The following is a 27,786-nucleotide window of genomic DNA, read 5'->3' as shown; positions in this document are numbered from 1 at the left end:
GATAAATCGAAACTTAACTTGGGTATGCGATTTACGAGGAAATTGACAATGAAAGTGGAAAGTCCGACCTGCTTTCTTTACGGGGGGAAATTCATTTACCACTTCTCTGCATCCACGCATGTAACTCAACTTGATTTTTCTTTAGTTCCATTTGTTTGGAAATAATTAATTTGTTGATATTTAAAGAACAACCGACGTCTCCGGACAGGTTGTGTCCATAATTTGTAAAATGGCTTCAAATGACTTCTCCTGAGCGTATTTAAAAAAGATTCCACCGCATATAGCTATATTTTACATTTTAAGACTCACGCTGAATATTCAGGAAGTTCTGTTTTTGAGTTGGTGACGTCCGTACGTGACACCACGAAAGGAATGCCCCTGACCGAAAAAAAGACACATTGTAGCGGTCCTTCCATCAGGTCAATCTATTTTGCTGAACTTGTTTGGTCTGGGGACCTGGTGTTGCACCCAAAACCCGCCAGAAGAGGGCGTCCAAGCTCCATATAAGGAATTTATCAGCCTGTAGAAACGGAGGTGGCCACAGAAGGTCGCCATTTTCTCTCATCTCATTTTCCGTACCGCTTCTTCCTCATTAGGGTCGCGGGGGTTGCTGGAGCCTATCTCAGCTGTCTTCGGGCACGAGGTCGTGGTCGCCATTTTGTGCCTCTTTTTTGTTGAGACGTCTCCCCTCAATGTTGCCTCAAAATGGCATGGAATAAATTCTTTAATCGATTGCAAACATGTATGCTTTCCTCTTTAGAACTATTTGAATCATATTCATAACTGGAGGTGGGACAATGAAGCATATTCTCTGAATCTGAAGTCATTGTTTTGATTTTTCAGCAATGCAAGACGTCTTGGTGTGACGTCACGAACTGGGGGCGGGACTTTCTGAAAATGCCCAATTCGCAGCTCAATTTTTTGCAGATTTTGGACACTTTAAGTCATTTTTATTGGTGTTTTGCATTTGAATAAAAATATCATACTGCGTGTTTTGGGTATTTTAGATGCTATAAAACGTTTTTCTGATGTCAGTTAAGAAACAAAAAAAGTGACGTCGGTTGTCCTTTAAAGATTTTTCAAAAGCCTTCATTTTCTGATGACCCTGCGTCTTATGCTGGTGCGCCTTTTGTGTGAAGTAATATTAGCAGATCTCGCAACTACTGTTAGCAGTCAACGACTGTAGAAGTAGTGCAGGGTCCCTGCTGGAATGTATGAAACGTAAGCCCAGCCTCAACTGTTGCGTCTTATAATGAATGCAAACGTTTTCCATACATGGAAACCTTTTTAAAAACATGTAATTATTGGGGGTGCGCCTTATAATCCAGTGTACCTTATACACTGGAAAATACGGTACTTAACAGGTTCCATGATACATACCATACTTGTTCTGAGTAAAAGTAGTAATTGGTTTCATCATTACCATAATGTCTCATTTGGGGGTCATCATTGGACAATACTGTATAACCATTGGATGGCATGTCTGAAAATGAATGGATGGATTACTACAATTGAGAAAATAATCAATCGACATTCATATGCAAATTTTATATATGTGTTTATATATGAAACTCAAGACGTGACATATTAACCTTTTCACAAATGTAAGTATAGTTGCACAGACTCATACACTTTGGTCTCTAGAGTTCCAGATAAAAAGCTCAGCAAGACTCAGGAACTTAAAATTAGGCGCTTGAAAACATAAACACCAAGATCCATTGTATTTGTTTTGTTTTATTTAAGTAACAGAAAAGAAAGCCAGTGTAACGCTTGTAGTTTAAAAATTAAGACAACACGACTCAGACAACATATTAAAAACGTTTTATTTTAAGTAGAAAATATACAAAGAAAAACAATTTTGTTCATGTCAAATTGTAAACAAAAATACTGGATATCGCTTGTTACATGTTCTTTTTTTTTGTCCTCAGTCCTTGCTCATATATCTGTAAATGCCCCACTGGCAATCCTGAATACAGTAGCGTACATTAATAATATTTATCGCTCAGTTGAAGTGGGCTACATTTTAGCTGTCCTGTCTTGTCATGTCCTTCATGAATAGAAATAAGCATGGAGCAGATGAGCCTTCTTCATGTGGGCACTGCTTTGGGCTTGAGGAACATCCTGCTGTGCCAATAGTCGGGATTGTCAAAGGATCGGTCTCCACTTACAGTATCTCCGACATCAACTCCAGCTCGCACTTTTACATAAGGATCAATGCCAAACTGACGGGCTGTGGCGCCATTTGTCTCTCCCTCGTTGTCTGTTTGCATGTTCTGGTACACTGCTGCGTCTGCAGGCTTCATTGCGGCGAAGCAGTGCATATCTTCGTATTCATAAGACCTGCCGTCATCCCGATCCTGAATCTTTAGCTTTTTGTTTTCTCGAAGAGCTTGTCTCAGCTTTGGCTGTTTGTTAGTGTAATGATAATCACTATCTTCCACATACTCCTCTTCTATATCCTTCTCTTGTTCTGTCATCCCAATAGCTATGGGAGGAGGAAATGGAGGAGGGAGAGGGGGATCGTGGGCCGGAGGATCATCATCCTTCTCACTACACCTGATATCCATGTACTCATATTTAACCTCTTGAGAAGCAATCTGTTTGGAGTTGTGATTATTCCTGATGAATGGCGTGACATCGCCTGAGCTGCCCATCATCTTTGACGATAGGGAGGATGCACGCTTCTTGTTGGGCTTCAGAGATGGGGCGTTGTCCATTAGGTGACTGTTAATTCGGGGCGAGAAACGCGTCTGCTTGTTCATGTACTCGTATTCCTCATCGTTCAGGTTGTACAAGAGCCCGGACGATTGGGACTTGCCTATCCCACTGGGAATGACCCGAGATGGACACAGCAAGGTTTCTGTGAAGAGAGAGGAACATTTATTTACAGAGGCAGAGGTGCTCAATCATTCACTTATAATGATACATCGAAATACAAAGGTATAGTTCATTTTTTTGTAAAGTCCACGCTATTATTCCTACAAAAAAACATCAAATACATCACCTCTTTCCGGGCTGTCTCCAGGCAGCACATAACCGTTTTGGTCCTCTTCATCCATTTCTGGGGGTGGCGTTTCAGGCGGCCCGCCAGACAAACTGTCTCTCTGCGACATATAGGCGCTGTCCAGCCTCTGACGTCTACGCTTTGGGCTCCCAGTCAGGCATGAGTCCTCGATCATCTCCAATTCGGTGACGGTGCCGCCGCCCTCCGAACTCTCGGACACAGTGCGAGCAGAGTTGAGTCGAGAACGTGACTGCCACACAGCCTGAAATATTGTGAGTTGTGCAATATTAGAAGGGCATTTTGAACACTTTTAATGCGTAATTTAAAAGACAAGCGACACCATTTTTTTTGTTTCCTAACTGACATCCGAAAAACGTTTTATAGCGTTATACGTTTTTATAAAATACCCAAAACACACAGGCTGATATTTTTAGTCAAATGAAAAACACCAATAAAAATGACTTAAAGTGTCCAAAAACGACTTCAAAATGAAACCGGAAATGGCGAGTTTCAGAAAGTCCCGCCCCCAGTTCGTGACGTCACACCAAGACGTCTTGCCTTGCTCGAGAATCAAAACAATGGCTTCAGATTCGGAGAAGATGCTTTCTTGTTACTCATCCAGTTATGAATATGATTCAAATTGGAAAGCATAAATGTTTGCAATCGATTAAAGAAGTCATTTTGAGGCATCTGGACTCCAATGTAGCGTCCCAGAAAATGCACAAGATGGCGCCCAAGCTCAGTTGGAAATGGCCTGATTTCTCTACTGGGAATTTGTGTCAGCTAGTATCAAATAGTAGTCTTGGTGCAACACACAACAATTCACCATAGCGTTATTTAAGTGTTTTCTTTCTAATTTCACCATCAACACGAAGTTTTCAGACCAAAAAAGTACCGCAAAATGCATTGCGTGTCGCTTTCTCGGTCAGGGGCGTTCCAAACGTGACGTCACGTGGGGATCGTCATCAACTTGAAAACAAGACTTCCTGAATATTCAGTGCGAGTCTTAAAACGTAAAATATAGCAATATGCGGTGGAATCTTTGTAAAATATGCTCAGTAGAAGTCGTTTGAAGTGATTTTACAAATTATGGACACAACTTGTCCAGAGGCGTCGGTTGTCCTTTAAGGATGATTATGAACATACAGTAAAGTCTCGTTATATCGATATCGGATATATCGATAGTCCCGGTTATATCGATACTATTTCTATGCACGCACGGAGAAAATTACATGCAAACAGGGTCGGATATATCGATAGTCCCGGTTATATCGATATTTTTTCGGACTCCCTTGAATATCGATATAACGAGACTTTACTGTAGTTGATTTCATGGCACACTTTCAGTGTTTTGAAGCTCTTACCTGTCCGGGGTTGTCAACACCTGATGTCATTGGCAGATAACCAGCACCACCCGGTGAACTCAGAACCACCTTAAGAGACACCAGTTGTATTTAGATCAAGGAAGTTACGTTAGAATATGTCTGTTCATAAAAAAAAGATAAATGCAGAGTGACTTTCTGATAGAAAATAGACAGAATAGAAGTTATCATATTTATAAGTTTCATTTTGTTGTATGCTTTGGTGGCCGAACACAAGGCCCACAATGGAAGCACAGAAAATCTCAGGTCAATCTGAGGTGAACAGACACAGCCTGTTAAATTGTCAACCTCAGGTAGGAAATCTGGCCTTGGGCGGAATTTATGACTTGGTAAACCCCTTCACACGAAGAGCTCATTAGCCAGGTTACAAATCTGTCAATTCATGGAAATACTACCCATTAAAATGTATGTTCTGTTGGTTTATGGATGTTGGTGCTTGGGACGTCCAGGGGCGTGTTATTCAAATCAAGAAGACTTTGTTTTATTCGTGTATCACTTAAATTTGCATATAGTCTTAATAAATAGCTTGGCAGAGGGTTGGGTGTCAGTCATGAATGGCTGCGTCCCTGCCGGCAGTAAAAGACAATCTTCCTGTATTCGACCCTTTGTTCACAGTGTCCGAATAAACATCTCTGACACTTTCCCAACGTCCTGTATTTTAAAACGAGATGGGAATGAATTACTCTGTTAGAATCCAGCCTGCAAAGAGCATTGAAGCTCCTCGACTTAGTAGGAGACAGGTAGTGGGAGGGCGGGTTGAGGTCTTCGAATGATATTTGCTCCGGCTGGTCCTCCAGCTCAAATTCGAGATCATCCAGGTCATGGTCTAGGTCTGCGCTACGTTGGGTGAACTCATCAGAGGGGCCATCATGCTGGCTGCACTCCTCCTGTTGATGGCAAATAAAATGTGTGATACAAAGAACATGACCACACCCACCTGTGTACTGCGTATGCCATCTCACCTTGATCACCAGGTAACGAGGAGGATCTCGTGCCATTCTGGTAAATTCAGTGGCGAGCTCTTTGAATGTGGGACGGACGTTCTCATCAATCATCCAACCTGTGAGGTTGTTGTCACATTTGACAAGATCAAATCCAATACAGTATATTGAGGAGGATGTAATTATAAGCAGAAACCAAACTTAAAGATGATAAACTCACACTTGACCATGACCATGTACACATCAATTGTGCAAATAGGGGGTTGGGATAATCGCTCCCCCTTTTCCAACAGATCCGGAACTTCTTGCGGGCGCATGTTTGAGTACGGCTCCACTCCGTGCGACATCATCTCCCATATTGTTACTCCTATCAATGAAAGACAGATTTAACGTGGCATCGAAAGAGCACAGCAAAGAATTATAGTGAGACCTCAACTTACAAACACCTTATCTTACAAACTTTTCATCTTACAAACGTCAAATTTCTGAAAATTATAGTAAGCACTATTTTCATAATACACACCCACCACGGCTGGCGGAGTGATCTTCGGCGGAAACACGCGACCGAACAGCACCAGAGGTTAAGTTACCAACAGTCCTTATGGAAGGTGACTCTCCTTCCATAAGCCATCCACGACCATCAAAAAGGTAAATAAAACTTAATTTACAGCACTGTTTATTTCTTTAATTACAGTCCTCATGTAATGCGCCTCTCTTTCCAAACAGCAATTCCCTTTGACCTTCGACGTCCAACGCCATTCCATCAAGCCATCAATGACCATCACAAATATAAATAAAGTGACTTTATGATACAATGCAGTCTATTTCTTTCATTACAATACAATAGCACATTTATTATACATAGAATAAGGTATGTTGTGTGTAGTTTTAAGGCTTATTTAGGTGAAAAGTATATTTTATGGAAACCCGGGAACGGATTATTCACATTTTAATGGCTTCCTATGGGAATTTTTTTTTGAGATACACACTTTTCGCCTTACACACTCTGTCTGGGAACCAATTAAGTTCGTAAGTTGAGGTCTCACTGTACAAAAACCCCCATGTTCGTTCCACCATTAATATTCACTCATAATTGAGAACAAGCCATTTTCAACAATTGGTAATGATCAATAATATAATACACACATGAAGATTAACCAGTGGCGGACTGTCAAGGCCTGCAAAGCCTTCTCTGCTGGCCTAAAAACATCTGAATCATGGACTGATATTAATTATATTTTGTCCATGAATTCTTATTAAATAATTCCTTTCATTACTTTTCCCCTGTTGCACTGCTTCCCAGTGTGTGTTTTCGTATTTAAGCATTTAACCAAATGACCCACGGACCGGTAACGGTCCGCGGCCCGTGGGTTGGGCACCTCTGCTCTAGTGGAATTAGTAGTAAATCACACCACACACGTACGCCTACTGAAGGCCTAGCGATGAAATCAAGGGCCCGCCGCGGGTAATGGAAGAAGCACTTTGCAACAAAGAGAGCAAACGTGACAATTGTGAAGTTACAGATACATATGAATTAGAACATTTTTGTGTATTATTGTAAAAGAGTCAATCTGCTATATTGTATTAGTACAGCAAATAGAATGAAAACATGACTCACCATAACTCCAGACATCACTTTGATGAGTGTATCTGCGAAACAGGATGCTCTCCAAGGCCATCCACTTGATTGGTGTCTAGAAATGAATTTCAAATATTTAACAACGCATATATAATCCAATTATCTTTATTTAACAGAAAATCAATGTTTTAGCCAATATACAAACCTTGATTTCATTATAAAAATACTTTTTGTCATCAGGGTACAGTAGGTCGGCAATGCCGTAGTCGCAGATTTGAATGGTGTAATTTTTCTTCAACAGCACATTTCTGGCAGCCAGGTTCCTGTGGACCAGCCTGTTCTCCTCCAGGTAATGCATACCCTGAGATGACAATGAGGATGTCACCTTGTCTCGTCTTGCATAGGAAAGCGATGCTCAGTCAGACCATTTGACTTTTACCTTTGCGATCTGCACACACCAGTTGAGGAGCCTCTGGGGACTGAGTTTGTTCTTGTTGCTTCGGACGTGCTCCAACAGGGAACCTTGGTTGTTGAGTTGGGTGATGAGCTGGAGGTCGGCACCAGGGCAGATACCGAGGATCCGGACGACATTGACATGGTCCAAGCTTCCCATCACCATCATGTGCTGTGGTCGACATTGAGAATTTGTCACGGTTGTTGAACGTTAAGTTTTAATGGCACATTTATGCATAGTTTTGCTTTTTTTTTGAATGGGCTGTGCCGATGACCATTTTGTCTTTGGGAACCTTTTACTCAGCATGTACATATTTATGAAGTTTATATGCAGTAGTTGCTTGTTCTGTAGCCACAAGGGGACAGTGTCTTCTTGTGCCGGTCCCAAGCCCGGATAAATACAGAGGGTTGTGTAAGGAAGGGCATCCGACGTAAAAGCTTGGCCAAAACTAACATGCGAATCAAACCTCTGAAGATGGAGGACATTGATTCGCTGTGGCGACCCCTTGAAGGGAAAAGCCGAAAGGAAAAGAAGAAGAAAATGCATTGGCCATGATTGTTTGGCTTTGAATCTTACAGAAGCGCAAAAGCCTTCCTCAATACACATTCTGATTTTAATTGAGTTTTCCAGTTTGCTAACTAAAAGAAAAACAACAATAACATTATTCACAACTTTTTCTCAATTTTCATCCCTTAAAAACACTGTTTAAAAATTGCTAAGAAATCAATCTGAATTGTTAATTGAATTAAATTTATCGCCTAGCTCCCAGCTATTCTCTTTTTCAAATAAGCGGTGTTCGGCTTTCTCACATCTGTCACTTCGAAGAACGTCTGCCGCCCAGTGCGATCATGAATCGTTTTTATGGCAACCGGAAGCTTGACCGTGTCTCCTTCAGGGATCCAAATACCCTGTGAAATGCAGGAAGACTTGAACATGCTTTTCAATAGTCGCAAGGGGTGACACCATTTTCACTACCTTATGAACTGATCCAAACACGCCGTTACCCAGCAGCTTGATCTTACGCAACTCAGTGGACTTCAAGATCCGAGCGTGAACTTTGGGCCCCTTCTCACCAGGATCAGGTGGCTCACAACCCTGAGTGTACACAACAAAAAAAGTGTATTTTAAACTTTTAAAGTCTTAGGTGGAGGTGACGACATTGAATTTCACTGGACATCCTCCAATTGTTTAAAAAGAGAACACAAAAATAGTGTTAAATCAGTGTTAAATAGTTAACCAAAAATCACATTATTTGATATTTGAGTCCCATGGGGAAAATTCGCACTAAGCATCAGTGTAAATATAACCTGAACTTAATTAGATTTTCTCCAAACCTTTAATGTCAAACCGTTCACATTTTATTAATCTTAGCAAAATTTGATGTTCTCTAACAAGGAACGTTATGGTAAATTTCACAACAGGTGTTTGCTCCAAGAAAATGTGCAAAAATGTCAAATTATCTCCTCTGTTGAAACATGCTTTTAACAGAAATCCTGTTTAAATCTTGGTAATGTCAAAACACTGTGGGTCAATTGTTTTTTTGTTCTTGAAATGCACAACAGTAAGAGACTAGTGGTTCTTAAGTCCCACCACATCAAATATTGCTCTCTCCACCACGACGAACCGTATTAAAGTTGCATCGTGGACCAAAGTGTTTATGTACAATGTGCCCTAAACAACCCCGGGTGTATGTACATACTACTTCAAGGTTACCTACTGTAAAATTAAAAATACTGTAAAAATTCATAAAACTGCTCAAATACTACCTAATAGGAACCTAAATGTACCACGATATATGCAAACCCTTACACTTAAATAAGTAAAATAATCCCCAAGTGTTCTAAATACACAAATATTTCAAAATTACCCAAATACTCGTAAATATATGAATATAAAAACAACATAATTCAAAATGGAATTCTGTAATTTCTTTGTACAGTATGCCACCAGAGGGAGCCCGCGTATTCCAACTGGTCGTGTACGCCTGAGAATTGGCGACTGTCGAGGACTGTGATATTGTCTTAACCTTCATTCCAGTTGAAACAACAAATGCACTAACTGGCCCATTCATGGCTTAACAACCTGTTATGGATTTTGCCTCCCAGCGTTTTAATACAGAACCGAAGAAAAATACGGACACAATGAAGAGTTGGACATGTACATTCAAACATTAGTTGGCTATCTATTAGCTATCTATAAGCTATCCGTTAGCTAGCTAGCTAGCTAGCTTTCTATTAGAGTTACTTCCGGGTTGAGTGAACGCTGGCGTGTGTTGCTGTCGCTGCTCACCCACAGAAAGAAACTTACCCAGTGATTGGAAAGTGACCTTGAGAGTTTTAAAAGGCTTATAAATGAAATGTATGATTATTTAGAGATGGTCAAATTAAGTTCACCACGAATGCATTTTAGATTCATCCTGAAATTTCCTCTGGAAAATCCCTAACTTTTTGTGGGTGATTGTGGCTTCTTTTGAGATATAAACTACAGTTTCAAACACAAAATTTGATCATAATCCATTTGCAATGACAGACTAACAACTATAAATTCAACGTATTAACCAGAATTCCGCAAAAATAAGCCAATCAGGATATAATAACCATTATCAAACTGAAACTAAAGACTCACCTCCCCACTGGCCATGTACCTCCTCATAGCTCGTTTACGGCGGATGACAAGCCCTCTGTGGTACAAAACGCTCAGCACGAAAATAGAGGAGCTGGCAAACAGAATGGCGATAACTCCCAGTACTATGCCTGTGGTTGCTTGTCTAAGAAAACACAATTAGAGAATACAGATTTCAAATTGCGGACATGTAAAACATGAATGCAAATTCTGACACATGTGAGGGGAATCCTACCCAGAAATGTATCTGGAAGACCCAATACAGCCTCCAGTACCTGGACCAAAGCATCTAGAGAGGAATTATATTTGAGCAAAATGCCGAACAAATAGAGAGTTGACAGAGTAACACGTGTTTGACTTACCCTTGAGTACAGTTGATGTGACACGGCTCACAGCGACCTTGCTTGTTCGGGTACTTGAAGATGACCCCCTCACCTCCCATGACACCCTCCGGACATGAGGAGACACAATGTGGGCCGTCCTGTTGGTTGGCACAAGCTACACATTCGTCTGCTCCCTGCACATATGAACAAACGGATGGACTTGGTTTCAATATCATTTAAATATAGAAATAGAACAAGAAATGTACTTAATGCATTCACTGCCATTCACGAATTTATTCGAGAATCGAAAATATGACGTAGAGCGCCATTCCCGAATTTGTTCGGTTTTGTTTTTTCTTGTTTGGGTGCCGATTTCCACAAGGGGGCAGCATTTCCCTTGTTTCCATGTTAGCACTTTGTTCCAGCTTCAGCTGTTGTTAAAGCACTATACAGTATAAACCAATATGATTGTATTGCATTGTGTATTGGACAGCCGCCCTCATTTCAAGCTCCTATAACTCCAGAACCATATAATTTAGGAATTAACTCTTTTTTTATGATGAAAGAAGAGAGATTTAGTTTTTTTACGCTGCATTGAATGTTTATGTAGTCCTAAAACTCAATACTCTGTGGGTCCTGGAATTCTAGTGACAATGACAAAAACCCTGGCACTAGAGTGAACACATTTTGCCATGTCTGGCAGTGAATGTGTGAAATAATGATTCAGTTCAAAAATCAAAAAAAAAATCCATCCATCCATTTTCAGATTAATTTTATTCTCATAAGGGTTATGATGGAGCCTATCCCAGATGCCTTTGGGCAGTCGACAAGGGACGTATGTTCAATACACCATAACTGTAAGTAACAAATGCAGTATACTGGAGGTTTAAGGCATGATGATATTTAAAAAAAAATTGATTTGGGTGAGCATTTTTGTGAGCTTTTATACCAGGCCCGTGCAGGTCTCCTTTCCATCTTGGACTTTACACTCAGGGTGGCAGGGCATACACTCTCCTGATGCATCAGCAAACTCACGTGTCTCCCTACATTCACATAGAAATCATCTCTCAAAATATTTCCACAGACCACAGATGACAAAATAAGCAGCATCGGGTCAGAAGGACCTTATGGATGAATGGATGAAAACTGACCCTGTCACAAACATGCAGTCTGGCACACAAGTTCCTCCTCTGCTGTACTTTTTGCAGGAGAGACACTGATCCGGGCCTGGACCCCAGCAGCCTTCCGATGAGCATAGAGGGTCGCACACGTGGCCCATCTCAACTGCACAAAAACACAGAGACATAAATGTAATAAAAAATGTCACAAAATGTTTTTTTTTTCCCAAGCCCTGACCCAAACCAACTCACCGCACTCATTTCTTGGCCTGTTTTCCTTAATGTCAATATACTTTTGGCGTCGCTGCGGGCGTGAACTGCTGGTCAAGATACGCGTCCAGTTGACGGTGTCGTGGTAGCACAGTTTCTTGTTTCCTGTGATATAGACGCTTCCGTCATTTATTCTTTGAAGCGATCGTAAGCCCAGAGATGTCAAAGACGGGATCTTCATCACCAGCAGAGAGTAGCCCCTGGAAAAGAATGGCAATGAGCTCCAATGATTGACAGGCAACCATTCTCTGTCTCATTCACTGCCATTCTGAAATTTATTTGAGAATTGAAAAGAATGACGAGGAGCTCCATTCTCGAATTTGTTCGGGTTTTGGTTTTTCTTGCAGGGGGGCGCCGATAAAGCGCTGGTCAAACCTCTGGCAATGTTTTCCCCTCAAAGGGGGCAGCATTTGCCTTTTGTACAGCCGCCCCCATTTCAAGATGAGATAATTCCAGACCCATATAACTTAGGAATTAACTCTTTTTGATGAAAGAAGCAAGTCTAAGGCTTCTTATGCTGCATTCAATGTTTATGTAGTCCTAAAACTCAATATTCTGTGGGTTCTGCAATTTCAGTGAAAATGACAAAAACCCTGGCACTGGAGTGGACACATTTTTGCACATTGTCGGACAGTGAATGAGTTAAAAAACATTAAATTCCAAATGAGATTAAATCAGGGTTTTTGTCATTGTCACTTGAATTCCAGGACCCACAGAATATTGATTTTTAGGACTGCATAAAAATTCAATGGAGCGTAAGAAACCTTCAACTCTCTTCTTTCATCAGAAAAAAAGAGTTAATTTCTGATTTATATGGGTCTGGAGTTAACTCAGCTTGAAATGGGGTTGGCCGTCCAAAATACAATGCAATACATAAATATTGGTTGATATAGCGCTTTAACAACAGCCGAAGCTGCAAATAAGCGCTAACATGGAAAAAAGGGAAATGCTGCCCCCTCGTAGAAGGAAAAAAAAATAGCCAGAGGTCTGACCAGCACTTTATCAGCATCCAAGCATGACAAAACAAAACCCGAACAAATTAGGAAACGGCGCTCTATGTCATATTTTCAATTCCCGAATAAATTCATGAATGGCAGTGAATGAGTTCAGAACCCGAAAAATGTGGCCATGTGAAAACATTAATATACCTTCGAGAGCTCACGCCTCTAAATAGTTTGAAAGGATAGAGTGACCAAGGGAAAAAAAACAAGATACAATATGATTAGAAAGTGTGTCATTTGATATTGCAGATAGAGAATAAAAACATTTTTTAAATCACCGGTAAAGTGTTCTGCCTTGAATGGTTTGCAGGTTGGAGAACACGGATAGATCCGTCATATTTTCAGGCCACGACTGGATACTGAGGATGTCTGAAAATATTACATTGCGAGTGTTCAGTGGTCATATCAATCAAAAATGTCCACGATCATTGAAGAATCTTGAGATCTGCGTAAACACAAACCTGTAATCTCTCGCACCGTGTTGAAAATCTTCAGTTTTTCAGGCTCAAGGGCTGGGATGTTGTTGTAATCGTCTCTTTGATTGGCATAAAAGACAGAAATGTAAGTTCAAATAGCGCTAATATGAACATTTATAGTGCGGAGAGTGTTGTTACCCATGGATCCCGGTCACCAGGAAGTGAAGACTGCCTTGGATCTTTGTGCAGTTAATAAAACTGTCGATGTTAAGAGCATCCACTGTCTGTCGGTTCTGAGTTCCTGTACCACGGCAGGCTACAAGGGACAATTTCACTTTAGGAATACTACAAATGCTCAATACAGTTGTAAAATTGTTGAGTTCGGGAGTTGAAGAAAGTGAAGAGTGTAAACAAATAGATTTTTTTGACAATGCTTGGTGGACCACATCAATGAACAGAGTTTTTTTATTTATTTATTCCATGATTGTTTCTTACATGTATCCAGCATTGTATGTTTAAGAAAAACGCAAAAAAATCTCAAATTGTAATGACATCACAGTCCTTCTTTGAGCATTCAATGCAGTGCATACCTTTAGGACAGAGGCCTCCACAGAGCTCACACCTTTTCACCCCGTTTTTCTCCACCTCCATTTTATGGGTGGGACAATTGCTTACGCATGAGCTGCCATCCACCACAAAATTTGCTATGTAAATAAAAACATACAACATGTCATCTTAAGAGACAAACGGCACAAATGCATTACAAATAGTAGTAGACCGATAATTGCTTCAGACTCACTGGGACACTGGGACACACAGATGGAGCCATACTGGTACTTTGCATCGGGATTGGGTTCGAGTTTGAAGGTGTGCTTGTTGTAGATCACCGTCTGAGGACATTGAGGAACGCAGGAACCTGAGTTGTTGAAGTTTCGACAAGCCTGCAAAACGGGACAGATGACTAAAATTAGACATTTGAAAAGGTGTGAATTGGTGACAAAAAAAGTGCTAAGAGTCCTCAAATGTTATTTCGTTTTTTTTTTTAACAAATCAATAATTTCAGTACCTTGAATGTCATTGATAAGAACAGTAATCAATATTTAATATAGTTTTAGCATTTAGTCGCAGTGAGTATTCATATATTAATGTTGAAAAGCAACTCTCGTGCCACTTTTTAGTACTGTACATACATCTCCACACTGTAATTTTCCTTCCAATGCGCCGGAAAGTTTGTGTTGCTCATTTCTATTCTTTTCCTGAATCATGTAAAAAGATGGAATATTGAATGAGAAGACAGGGGGTGACCTCATCTTGTGATTCTTAGCATTTAACTCATTCACGTGGAAAAATGTGTCTACTCCAGTGCCATAGTTTTTGTCATTGTCACTCGAATTCCAGGACCCACAGAATATTGAGTTTTAGGACTACATAAACATTCAATGCAGAGTAAGAAACCTTAGACTCTTTACTTTCATCAGAAAAAAAGTTAATTCCTAAGTTATATGGGTCTGGAGTTATATGAGCTTGAAATGAGGGTGGCTGTCCAAAATTCAATGCAACACACATACATATTGGTTTATAGAGGGCTTTGACAACAGCTGAAGCGGGTACAAAGCGCTAACATGGAAAATGATGCCCCATGTGGAAAGGAAAAAAGATTGCCAGAAGCCATAGCCAGCGCTTTATCGACACCCAAAAAAGAAAAACCAAAACCCGAACAAATTCGGGAATGGCGCTCTACATTATATTTCCAATTTTTGAATAAATTTGTGAATGGCAGTGAATGAGTTAATTGATATTTGGTGGACCTTCAAAATCTCCGGTTTGTCTCATACTAAGTCCAACTATGTGGATAGGCAACGGTTGTTTTTGCCCGATCAATAATTTGACTTCATTATGATAAAACGACATCAAATGATGTGGAATTTGGGTGAATGTTTTACTATTGAATTCAAAGCCACGTTAAAGCTAAAGCTAATTAGCTCAGGATAAAGAAAAACAAATTTTATGCATAGCGCCCACCTGTACGTTGTATGTGAATCAACATGCTTTTGTGTCAATGCTAATATAAACTACGCTCAAAAACTGTTAAAGAAAGTTAGCTTCATGTAAAACGCAGGCGCATTTGGCTACCGCTGCTCACTCGCAGAAAAACCTCTGCTGTAAAGTGTCCATGAAAGTTTTGAAAGGCGCTTATAAATGAAATGTACTATTATTATTATTATTATTATTATTATTATTATTATTATTATTATTATTATTATTATTATTATTATTATAACAACTTACAAAGCAATCAGTGTCAAGGGGTCCAGTGCAGCCTCCCGCACATTCATTGTGACAACACTCGCTCGGGTTCCTGCCAAAACAGCGGCCATTGCATTGGGGGGCGCACACCGTCTTTGTCACTGGAGCATATTTGAGGCAAGATGTCAGTCAAACAACCATTAAAAAAAGTAAAGTGATGCTGTTGTTACTTACAGATCTGACACGTGTCATTTCCGGGACCCCAACATGGCACGTCCTCACATGCTTCACTGCAAGGTTCTGATGCAAACAGAAGTACGTATTGAGGCATGAGAGAAAGTAAAATGGCTTATGTTCTTTTATAACTAAAAAGCACGTTTAGATATTCCTGCAAAGATTTAAAAAAGTCATTGTGAGGCCGTGATGTTTTAAGTTAGAGATTTGAGGTGATACCAAAATTCATTAAATTCTTCACACTGTTGCATTTTGTACTACAGTGATACCTCGGTTTACGAGCCCCTTGGCTTACGAACTTTTCGATTTACGAACGTTAAATTTATGAAAAATTTACCTTGGCATATGAACTTTACCTTGGCATACGAACTTTTTTTCGTACAAGGAGCTGCCTCAATTAGTGATGTGTCGTTCGCAAACGAGCCCGTTCTTCTAACAACAGAATGGCAGCCGACTGTTTTTGTCCTCTATTCCTCGCCCGCGGTCTTTGGTTAAAGCCACGTGATTGGTCAAGAACGCAGTAGTGAGGGGGGGTGGTTTAAACATTAAAGAGAGAGGCATGCAACAGTGAGAGGGTTTCAACTTTGATAGTTCAAAGACAGAGTGTAGACTGCGAGGTTAAAATATCCCATCAATCAGGGTCCACAAACAACCCGCACAAGCCATCTGTACACTTGATGCAAATAGCTATCAACCCAGCTAAACAAAAAACAATTGATGAGGAACTAGACAAAATTATCACAGAGAAAGCACCTACAAGAGATCATTCCTCAAGATGGTGAAAGAAGAAGGTTACGTTCCTCATCAAGTGTTTAATGCTGATGAAACCGGACACTCCATTCCATCAAGCCATCAACGACCATCACCAAGGTAAATAAAACGACTTTATTATAAACTACAGTTTATTTCATTAATTATAATACCACAGCACATTTCTTATACATAAAATAATGTATATTTTGTGTAGTTTTAAGGCTTAGAAAATTACAAAGTAGAAAATGATTTTTTTCATGGGTACGTGGGAACGGATTATTCTAATTTTAATGGTTTCCTATGTGAAATTAATTTTCGGGATACACACTTTTTGCATTACACACTGTCTGGGAACCAATTAAGTTCATAAGCCAAGGTATCACTGTATTTCCTTTACGTGCACAACGCAAATGTTTGTTTGAATGTATAGTGGTTATTAAAAGTCTACACACCCCGATTCTAATCCCAGATTATTATGATAACCCCCAAAAATATTATCACAATTTCTAAGATAATTTCACAAGATTTTCCACCACCACGTTTCAACTGGAGGGGGGGGGGGGGGATGAAACGTTTTAAAAGGTAGAATAAAAATAGCTTGCACCACCTGTTTCAACAAAGGTGTAATCAAAAGACCTCTATTTAAGGCCAAATAAAGTTCAGTCATGAAATGTTTTATCTTGGGCTCATTTTTTTATATCACAAAAGCATTTAAACAAGGGTATGTAGACTTTTTAGATACACTTCAGCTGAAGTCAGTTAGGCGTGTTTACGTTTTTATCCCTCAAGCGACTGCATTTCCCTTCAGCCTTATTTACCCCTTGGTAGAGTTAACCATTGATTTGAAATTCAGGAACAAACCATTCTGTAGGCATCTGCACATCATCTTATTTTTTTTACCGTCATGACAAACCTCGTTGACCAGTAAACTGCAGATGATTGAATTTGAGAGTACTCTTCACTCACTTTCAGGTCCATTGTCCTCCAGTACAAGAGGCGCTGCCCCATCCTTTACAATATCCTGCCAGATGACCTGTGAGGCGTAGCTCAGGTACTTATTTTGGATGATCTTGACTCCTCCTTCCAATATTTCTGTGGGTGGCATTACATGTAAATAATGAGACACAAATAACAAGACGCAACATGCCCATAACTCAATGATATCAGCCTCAGACATTATTTGATAATGCAGCCCTGGAAAACACATTATCATGGGCAAGGGCTCATGTTTCGCATGCGGTTGAAAGGCATATTCAAGGTATTGCTGTGACCTCACCAAATACAATACACAGTCGACACACACATACGCACATACTAATGCTGTTCAACGACAGGTATGCTGAAGGCGTGGCAATGTGTGGGGCTCCAACAAGCAGCCTCTTATCTGCACGGCCGCCTACACTTACTGTAAGCATACAATACTTTAACAGACTTTAACGGTGCTTTTTACTGCACACCAAAACGTACTTTTTCAACTCACAGTAATACTCTTGAACACACACTGAACTACATAGAGTGAGCCTAAACATAAATTAAAAGTACTGTACTGTGAAATGAACCATCTACATTCTGACAGAGTAAACTAAATAATAATATACATCTTAATGGATGCCCTTAAACCCATCCAATAAACATATACATTATGAAACATAGACTTCATACACATTGTATACTGTACTGTGTATTCTAACAGAACATTTTGGGGGGAGTTATCAATTTTTAAAAATTGTCATATTTGTTAAAACTGTGTATAAACCTGACAGTAGTAGAAAATCATCAGTAACATGAATCAATAAATGAAACATCTACCTCTGGCCTTATCTTAAGAAACCACCATTTTGAAGAACAGGCAATGCTGAAAGTATGCTGGAACATCCACTTCTGATTTTTGATATTTGATTTTACATTCCAAAATACAATTTCAAACTGATAACATTGACAGACATAAAAACACACTGTTGTTTAACAAAAATATGAAAAAAAACACTTGCAACGTAGCAGCCATCGCTAACATCAGCATATTTACAGTGCGAATGCTATCTTAATGTTGTCATCGCTGTTTTTTTCGGTCATTCGTGACTAGCTATCACAACTATGCACCTTCCTCATCGCATGCCATCATGAATAGTCACGTTAGAGAATTGTGTTCGTGCACGTCACGGTGGTTTTGAATCGAGGGCGGGCGGGATTAGCAAAGTGAGGTTATATTCAAATCTTGCTAGCGAAGCTACACAAACTTATACATACGCTACTCTTCAAAAATAAACTGTGCATTCTCACATAGTTAAAAATACACCAAAAGAAACACTGTAAAATATCCTTTATACCACAGGTGTCAAAGTCAAGGCCCGGGGGCCAAATCTGGTCCATCACATCATTTTATTTTGCCCGCCAAAGCAAAAATCTGTGTAAAATGATGTTTGCTAAAGTCCAACAAAAACTTCAAATTGTCCCACGTAAACCACAATAACAGTCATTATTCTAGACTTCAGATTTGAAAACTAGTTATTCATTAATGTGTTGTGCACTCTCTATGTAATATGTGGAAGGGATGAAACATTCAATTGGTTCCCCAAATTCATAATGGCCCTCGACAGGAAACCGTAACTACATTATGGCCCGCAGCAAAAGATGAGTTTGACACCCTTGCTTTTCATGTTAACATATAATGTACACTGAAACATGTCAATTGTAACATAAATCAAACGTTTTATGTGTAAAGAAGGCCATGCTAATTAGGCATATTCAACAACAAGACATATCGATATAATAACTCTGCTACTAATGCTCACATTTCATTCAAAATCAGTACCTGTGAGGTGTGTAAGGCCCAGTTCCTGCAGGCCGTGCTGGCCGTCCTTCTGGTAGTTGACCATCACAGCCAAGGCATACTGGTCCTCGTATAAGGTGGTCCCCCTGATGACACGAAGGTGGTCCAACGGCAAGCGGCTGAACTCGTTGATGGCAAACAGGATGTAGCCTGTCACCTCCCTGATTGACTGCAAGGGATTTAAAGGGTAATATTTGTGATTTTGCCCAGAATTGGGCTCTTAATAAATCAAACTGTAACATATTTGCTGACAATTTATGGTCACAACATTGTGGATATGTGCACAAAATCTGGGGTCCATTTTTTTTCTTGGTTGACATTTTTTATTTGTATGCTATATATTCTAATAGTACAATTAAAACAGGCCTGCATCAAGGGTTATGAGAAAAAAAATACAATCTTGAAAGATAACCTAATTTTAAACCAGATTTTTATAAACGTAAAAAAAAAGTTCAATGAACCCCTTTAGAGTCTATCTCATAATGTGTCCCATTCGTCTTTTTCCTTTTCAGTGGCTCACCTGCAGGAAGGAAAAATCTCTGGTGTGTTCCATCATGGTGATCTCAAGGTTGCCCATGACGATCTCACAGCCGGTGTACCTTTCCCGCATCAAGTTATACTGGATCTCGGAATTTCCCGTTGTGCTCAGAGCATTTTGGGTGCCGCTACAAACTACCACTGGGGGAAAAAAAGAGAAAAATGATGATTCGAGATTACAAATACAGTTCCTTTTAATTCCAATTGTGGCCACAAACAATTCTATCATTATTGGTTCTAGTTTTGATCAGGAGTTACTATTTTCTTTATGATGTCAACAAAGGAGCAATGATAAAAATGGTGACATATTTCCATGTTAATGGTAACAGTTATAATAGGTGTAATATAGATGATGGTAAAAAAAAGTCGCTATGTCTGTTCTTTTAGTCTACTATTAATGCATATATTCCACGCAAAAAAAAATATATTGCCTAATAAAATATAGTACATTGGTTTGAGATGTCCAACTATTATCTGGCCGCTATTTTATCATGCTTCTCCAATATCAATCACCATGATTAATGTTCCGCAGTGACCTTCTGGATGACAAATTGACAACGTATGAAAAAAAAACACACTCAAGTGAGTCACTAAGTCCAAATGTGGGAAACAAGCCAAAGCTGCATGCATGTGCACTATGAATGGATTTGTTGCAACAAGGCCTGTATATAAAGGGGTGTGACTGTGACAAGCAAACACAACACAAGGCCTTTCCTCTGTGCTAAGGGGGGTAAGGGGTTCATTCATTCATTGAGTCTCAACACGTGGCTGCTGCCCAAATGTCATAGCATCAAAAAGCACACAAAACTGTCTGATGAAAACTCATTATTTGAGGTCTCTTTTTATATCAGTTAATGTGAATATGTAAAATTTTGGGTTATCCCATCACTTCACCAAACAATTACAGTGTGTGCTTTGTTCCAAAAATAATGTGTTGACTTAACATCTATTTTTTACATTGTACCCCAGACATTGAAAAATGAAATATTCAGCTTGTTTTGACGAAGTAAGGAGCACAGAGTACAGATATCAATTTGTAAATACAGAGAGTGTAATGGAACGTGTGTATTCAATTTTGCTCATCACTTGGCATGACAGTACAGTACTTTCCAAAGCGACTCCGGTTTGTCTAATTAAGAACAATAGCGAAAGGTGGAGGCGTCAAACCGACTGTATGCGTTTTTCCTTCGAGGAACTAATTGTGTGTAAATAAATGTCTGAATCTTGATGCAATCCGAACCATTTACAACCTGGTCACCCACCTTCTCGTATTCGTATGTCTCCATGTGGAATTATCTTGATATCTTTTGCGAAGCTAATTAACAGAGTTACTTTGTCTTCAGGTATTTATTTATCTTGTTCTGAACAAACAGTAGCAGTAGAAGTTAAATGTTAGCATAAAAATACACTGTTTTGTCAAAAATAACCCTAAATTGTGTGAAATAGTCAACTTAATAGCTATCATGCTAGCTAGCTATAATCCATCCATATATATATATGCATGCATGCATGTATGATGGTATGTTTTCCCATCTCAAAACCCACCTATTTAAATTTGCAGTTTCTGTGTAGCTGTCTCTTGTTTCTATTTATGTATTTTATTTATTGCATTCTATTTGTGATTGTATTTTATTTATTATAGTACCTATGCTTGTCTGTGACTGTAAAGTGTCCTTGAGAGCTTTGAAAGGCGCTTAAAATGTAATGTATTATTATTATTATTATTATTATTATTATTATTATTATTATTATTATTATTATTATTATTATTATTAACCGCGTTGAGACGCACATGGATACGCACCATGCAAACAATGCACAGACCGCAACTGGGGGAGGCTGAAAATGTCAACAGGCTGAATTTTTTTTATATCAAAGGACGACTTTCAGCCCTGTTAGATGAATGGCGGGCAAGAAAGAAAGGAATGGGGTGGAGGGATTAGAGTCAACACGCACACAGATAAACAATGGCCCCCTTTTTCAAAAATGTAGATATTGTAGCACATCAGTGTCGCACAGCCGACCTCTGTGCGCCTGTGCTGATACTCGACTCTGTGTCGGCTCAGTCCATCGCTAACCTTCGTGAGCCAGTGGATGTCGTGAAAAAAGGGATGCCATTGTCCTCAGAGTTGCACTGTAAACCAACACACCACAGATCGGGTTTGCGCATTATCATTACCCAGATTCCAGTTATGAGAAGAAAAAAAAAAGCAGGAAGGAGTAGAGCTACATTGAGGAGGAGGCGATGACAGCCTGGGTAAATCGCTTGAGACAATGAGTGAAGCAAACAGAAACTTGGCACGGAGCGATGAGAGATTACTGCTCGATGAACAAATTCACATGCACATACAACTGAGCGTAGGCGCCGTTTAGTGCTATGCTGTCACACAGTGAGCACAAACAAACGGAAATTCTCAGCGACTTATAATTGAAACAAGTCAATTTATGCCGTCAGTCACGAAGTTGCACAAAGTTTGGCAACAGGGGCAACAACTATTTGCTTTAATGAATCATTGTTGAGCTGAAATAGCTTGTTGTAACCTATGTTTGATTTTTGATCTTGAGATAAACACAATTTATCATCTATAAGGTGCATGAGCAAGCTTTCTGATATATTTTTCAATGTATTGTGTGATATTTTTGGATTATGAGTTTTTAAACCAATTATTTACTGGAAATATCACTTATTGGATGCTTTGGTGTGATTAATAGATAACATGCTTGTACAAATCCTGGTTAGATAGATCACCATAGAAACGGCTCTCCATTGTAAACCAAGGACCTCCTCCATTCTGAGAGAGACTGTGCCTCAAAGAGTTGCACAGCGTCATTTTCAAAGAATGAACTCCTCACCTCAAAGAGATTCTACTTTTTTTTCCAAAGAAGCGATAGCAAGATTTAAAACAAGCGGTTTCATATCACAGTTTCCAAGCCAAATTTTGCATTTTGCGCCTCAACACGTTGAATAGCAAAACTGAGAACCACCATTTTTTTTCCAAACCTGGAAAACCAATCTGATATTTTGGTATGCATTATACAAGTAATGTCTAATTTATATTATGAAGAAATTTGGTAACATGTAAGTGCTTGTGGAACTGTTTGATTTAGCTTTGCTAGCAATACATTTACGTTTGCTTATTGAGCCACAGAAAATAATATTGTGCCTTTAATTTGACACCTATGTACTAAAAAGGCAGTTCACCACACTGCAACCTGATTTGTTTGCCTAGAGTTGTCCTGCATGGCAACGTACGACAAGTGTATTTTGCCAGTTAACTGAAGGAACAACTACTAGGTTTTTTCCCTCTCATCTATTTGCTATCTAGCTGGCTAGTTAGCAATCTAGCTAGCTATCTATAAGCTATATAGCTAGCTAGCTAGCTTTTTATCTATTTGTTACTTCCGGGTTGAGTGAATGCTGGTGCGTGTGGCTGCTGCTCACCCATACAAAAACTTATCCTGTGACTGTAAAGCGAACTTGAGAGTCTTGAAAGGCCTTATAAATGAAATGTATTATTATTAATCCGTAATGTACATAGCACACAAAGGCACAGGTGGCAGATGAAGAGAAACAAGGCTTAATTTGTCATGATCTGGTTGGCGCTGTCGGCCCCGCCTGCACCTGCACAGGTGCCGGTCGTTTCCAATCAGTCACACTCAAAAGGACACCTGGCACGACCATTCGGTGTCGGGTAATTGTTAAATGTCATTGAATGCTGTTGAACACATTGTATGCTGTTGGATGCAATTGTATGAACTGTGTGCAGTGCATGTGTTTGTTTAATCTTGGTGGATTTTTAATTTTGGTTTTCTTTTGATACTTTGTATTTTTTTCCATTCAGATGATTTAGATATTTTACATTTTGTTCCTGCTGACTTTATTTTAATACAATTTCTCAAATACAACCTCTTGCTCCCTCCTGCCTGCTTTTTGGGATCCGCACCCGCCATCACCACCTTGCAAACCGTGACATAATTGCTTCATAACATAAATCAGGCAATACTTGGATACTGTATGCTAAAATAATAGATTGGTTTTCCAGGTAAAATAGAGGTTAAAGATATATAAGCATAAGCTTAAATAGATCATAGCTATTTGGCACTCGCATGATGAAAATGCTCAACTAACGTATTTTTCTACTGTGTGCCATTTTGTTGTTGAGGAGGACATGTTTTGAATTTGTGACGAATGGAAACTCAAGCACGAAACAATTAACTGCGCCCTACTAAGTGCACATCTTTGGAACTGAAAATATAAACAACACACAAATACAATCTGCCAAGGTGAGGCAATGGTACATTCCATTCCCGTGGCAAACACAGGAGTAGCTCTTTTTCGGGCACAGGTCAATTCCAGATTTTTAATGCAAACGCTCGCTGTGCACGATTGAGCATTTACTAAACTAAATGCCCAATTTTCTAAGTAGACAAATAATATAAATATAAACACATAAAATAAATGAATAAACAAATAAATAATAAATAAACACAAATTGAACTGTACACTCATGTCTAAAATTAATCAACACAGACAAAAACAAAGGGCATTTACACCACAATAATAGTGTGATTAGTTAGTTTTGTAACTCTAAAATATAGTTTCTGTGAGTTCTAATTGCTTGAATTTAGTATTCCACTAAACTAACACAGGAAATAGTTGAGATTGTCTATATTTTATGTGATGTGTTTATTATTTTACATTGCAGTAATTGTTTTGTTTGTTACAGCTTCAGCTGTTGTCACAGCTCTATATAAATCAGGATGTACTGTATTATATTGAGTGAAAACCTAGAAACTCCTAATTGTGAGGCACACCTGCTAAGCATGAGGTCAACGTGCTGTCATAAAGCAAGATATGAGAAATAAAACAAATTGCCTTGTCGTAAATACTCATAAATGCCAGCTTGATACAAAACATCCACCATCCATTTTCTGAACCACTTTATCCTCACGTGCTGGACGTGATAATTTCAAATCGCACCTGTGGACTGCAAATTTCCCCATTGTGGGACGAATAGGGGTTTTCTGATTCTGATTTAAAAAAAGAAAAAAAGCTCAAGGGCTGTTTACTGCACAGTAAAATTCTAGTTTAATAATAGACCCAGAGAACTTTGGCCTCAATGACATTAACCTTCAGATGTATTTAAATGATGTGAGTTCCTATGTTGTCATTAATGTTTTTTTTTTTTTGAAACATGAAGCTGAGGTCACACGCGAGAGGCATTGTTGTTGTTCCTTGACATTTGAACATCATCTGCCACATTCTGATGATGAGATGATTAATGTTGTTTTGACCACATTGTTTTTCTCAGTCCCGCTCGCCACTGTTGTCTCAAGTCGCGGGTGACAGTAACAAGTAGGTAGGGTCATAGTTCACAGAGTCTCCCTTGGATTCAAATCACAACAACACTTAGTGATGGTGACGTCACGCTGTGGACTTCCTTTGGGGCAATTTGGCGTGATACAATGTATCACTTGTGCCATTTGAACTCATTGTGTTTTGTTCTTTGTAAAGCGAGTGACAGTAAGTTCAAAAGTGGCAAATGAGAAATAAATAGATGTTTCTATTTGTTAGCCCACAAACACAGAAATTATCACATTTAGTTATTTATCTTTTTGAAGTAGCAATAAGAATACAAATTGTATTACTATATTATTATAATTAATGGTTTTGATTTTTTTTCCTTTTAATGTATAGTATCACATATTCTATAAATGTTGATTCGTGTATTTTTTTCAATGTTGATTCATGTATATTTTATAATTGTTGTGTTTTTTTTCATTTAATGTATAGTATCACATGTTTTACAGTGGTTGATTCGTGTCTTTTTTATATTGAAAGGCGCTTATAAATTAAATGTATTATTATTAAAATGTAAAATTCATGTCAGCAGAAAAAAAATGTCTTGCTAGTTAGCTCGCTAAGCTAGCTCACTGGCTAGGTACCTATCCATCTGTTACCTGGCCTACTATTCAATTTATTCCACAAATGTCAAAAATTAATGCAAATTGTTTTCATTCCTAAGGTGTCGAAACTTAAACAAAAACACGTAGAACCACTGCGAGTTTTCAGGGTGTTGAAATGAGTTGGCCAACTCTATGTGCGTTCCAGAATCGTAAAAGAGTGACAAGTGAGATAACGCTTCGCCCCACAGAGTTGTGGGAGGGGTGCAGGTGACTCATTGCAAACAGGTTTTGAAGTTTGCAGAGCAGGTTGTGATTGTACAGCGGGACAGGTGTTTTTTTCCCGACATAGTACATCGCATTACGAAGCTAATACGTAAAAAAAAAACTTTAGATTGTGTGTGTATGTGTGCACGCGGGAGCTTACCTCCTTGTGTCTGGGCACTGCAGAGTTGCAGAACTAAGCATATCTGGAGCAAGAGCAGCGGGACATACCGCACCTGTTGGCTTTTCCTCCCAAGCGTGGTCATCCTCATTCAAAATGTGACGCCGTTCCGAAGCAGCATTACTATCCCATGAAACCAATGAAAAAAGTCCCAAAAGTTCATTTAGAGTATCAACAGAAGTAGATCCCGTCACGATGGTAGTAGATCCCGTCTCCAGCTCATAGTGAGAAGTGGAAATGAGTGAAGCAGTGATTGGAGCTTCGCTAGAGGCCAATCAGAGACTGGAGCGACTTTTTACTCCCTTGCTCCGATTTGAATGGGAGGGACCAGTGTGAATAGAGCACGCACACGCACACAACAACTTGCAAAACTGGAAACCTTGGAAACATCTTGGAATACACGAATGAATTAGACCACGAGTGGAACATTTAAATGTTATGCAAATTATTCTCGTAAAACATTAATTCCTGCATTTTCTAATCCCTGTATCCTCACGAGGGTCGCAGGCATGCTGGCAATAGGCAGGAGACACTTTGAATCGGTTGCGCACGAACAAACATTCATACTCACGATTTAGAATGTTCAAAAAGACTGCCATACATGTTTTTGGAATGTGGGAGGAACCCGGAGTACCCAGAGAAAAACCCCGCACCTCTTCACTGGGGTAATAGTCGACCAAATTTGATTCATTTATATATTTGTATTATTGTTATAGCCCACTTTTCAAAACTATATTCTGTAAATGGAAATTTGAAACACAATAGACTTTTAATCCTGCATTTAAGAAACACTAAAACTAATGCTAAATCTTTCCAAATGTAAACTAAAATAATCTCTTTATATTAGCAGTTACCAACATTTCTCATTGTGACTGTGGTCAATGACATGTGAGACACGTTTTACAAAACACTCAAACCAGCAACAACACAAGCTACTGGTCATTTTTGAACGAGCAAAATTCATCTGTTGTCCGAGCAAAATTTGCAGGAAATGTGTGACGCGTGCTCCAATCAACCAAAAAAGACAAAGGTCATTACAATAATCATAAAAGTCGATGTGAAATAGGGTTTGGTTTTCTATTCTAACTTTGTCATAGGTGACTAACAATGACACACACACAGAAGTGTTACAGTACCGCCCGTCTTGAGAGGCATCACACGAACAAGACGACTGTGTTCTTCTATTACATTTAACAGTCGTTTAAAACTTAATACATGAGGAAATTACTATCATGGCGGCCTAGTGGTGCAGTGGTTCGCGTGTTTACCTCTAAGTACACAGGTAACGGGTTCAATTCCAGCTGCCCTGTGTGGAGTTTGCATTCTGTGGTTTTGTCAGCTCTGTCACAGGGGGTGAGCCAGCCTTCATTGCACAAAATTGAAAGGCAAAAGTGAAAAATCACATTGACCTAGTGTGTGTATACATAATAATTCACAACCAGCTCATAATCTTTGTTTAAGGTGCTTTGGTTGGACTTTGAACCTTCCACTCCTTCATACAGAAGGCCTGAAGATTACTAGGAGTATTTGGTGATTTCACCTCCTTGCACTTCGACAGTCTGAGGCACTGTCTCGTGTTGGCATACGTGGCACCCTGAGAGGACAAATGTCAGGATCTTACTCAAACATGTCTGCTATAATATTAGATTAGATGGTCTTTTATTTGTCTCACGGTAAAGAAATTTACATTTCACAGCAGTAAAAACAAAATACAGGAGTCGCTGTA

General features: G+C 39.3%; 1 protein-coding gene across 1 annotated transcript; it reads right to left on the bottom strand.

The window, feature by feature from the left end:
* Positions 1–1,806: 1,806 nt before the first annotated feature.
* On the bottom strand, positions 1,807–26,338 carry erbb3a (erb-b2 receptor tyrosine kinase 3a). The gene is made up of 29 exons (XM_089010088.1): positions 26,043–26,338; positions 19,695–19,852; positions 19,157–19,343; positions 17,311–17,436; positions 15,592–15,657; positions 15,400–15,518; positions 13,910–14,051; positions 13,701–13,814; positions 13,309–13,426; positions 13,156–13,229; positions 12,973–13,063; positions 12,842–12,859; positions 11,676–11,893; positions 11,457–11,589; positions 11,255–11,348; positions 10,345–10,499; positions 10,218–10,271; positions 9,986–10,127; positions 8,336–8,455; positions 8,170–8,268; positions 7,346–7,531; positions 7,112–7,267; positions 6,946–7,021; positions 5,548–5,694; positions 5,349–5,446; positions 5,070–5,273; positions 4,369–4,437; positions 3,005–3,266; positions 1,807–2,860 (listed from the first exon to the last, which is right to left on the bottom strand). Exons 1-29 carry the CDS (start codon positions 26,149–26,151, stop codon positions 2,088–2,090), a joined length of 4,308 nt encoding a protein of 1,435 aa, XP_088866214.1. The 5' UTR covers positions 26,152–26,338; the 3' UTR covers positions 1,807–2,087.
* Between the last annotated feature and the right edge of the window lie 1,448 nt (positions 26,339–27,786).

The sequence above is a fragment of the Hippocampus bargibanti genome, linkage group LG12 (assembly GCF_051943395.1).
Source record: "Hippocampus bargibanti isolate YZ-2025 linkage group LG12, ASM5194339v1, whole genome shotgun sequence".
Classification (NCBI taxonomy): domain Eukaryota; kingdom Metazoa; phylum Chordata; class Actinopteri; order Syngnathiformes; family Syngnathidae; genus Hippocampus; species Hippocampus bargibanti.
This window is presented reverse-complemented; position numbering and strand designations above follow the sequence as displayed.

Bases quoted from the DNA above. Each gene is read 5' to 3' on its own strand.
- erbb3a (XM_089010088.1), bottom strand. From the start codon at position 26,151: ATGAGGATGACCACGCTTGGGAGGAAAAGCCAACAGGTGCGGTATGTC. The intron at 13,230-13,308 runs GTAACAACACTC...TGCCAATCAAAG, and splicing joins CTGGTGACCGGGATCCATGG to AGACGATTACAACAACATCC. The intron at 5,447-5,547 runs GTGAGTTTATCA...ACAACCTCACAG, and splicing joins GTACATGGTCATGGTCAAGT to GTTGGATGATTGATGAGAAC.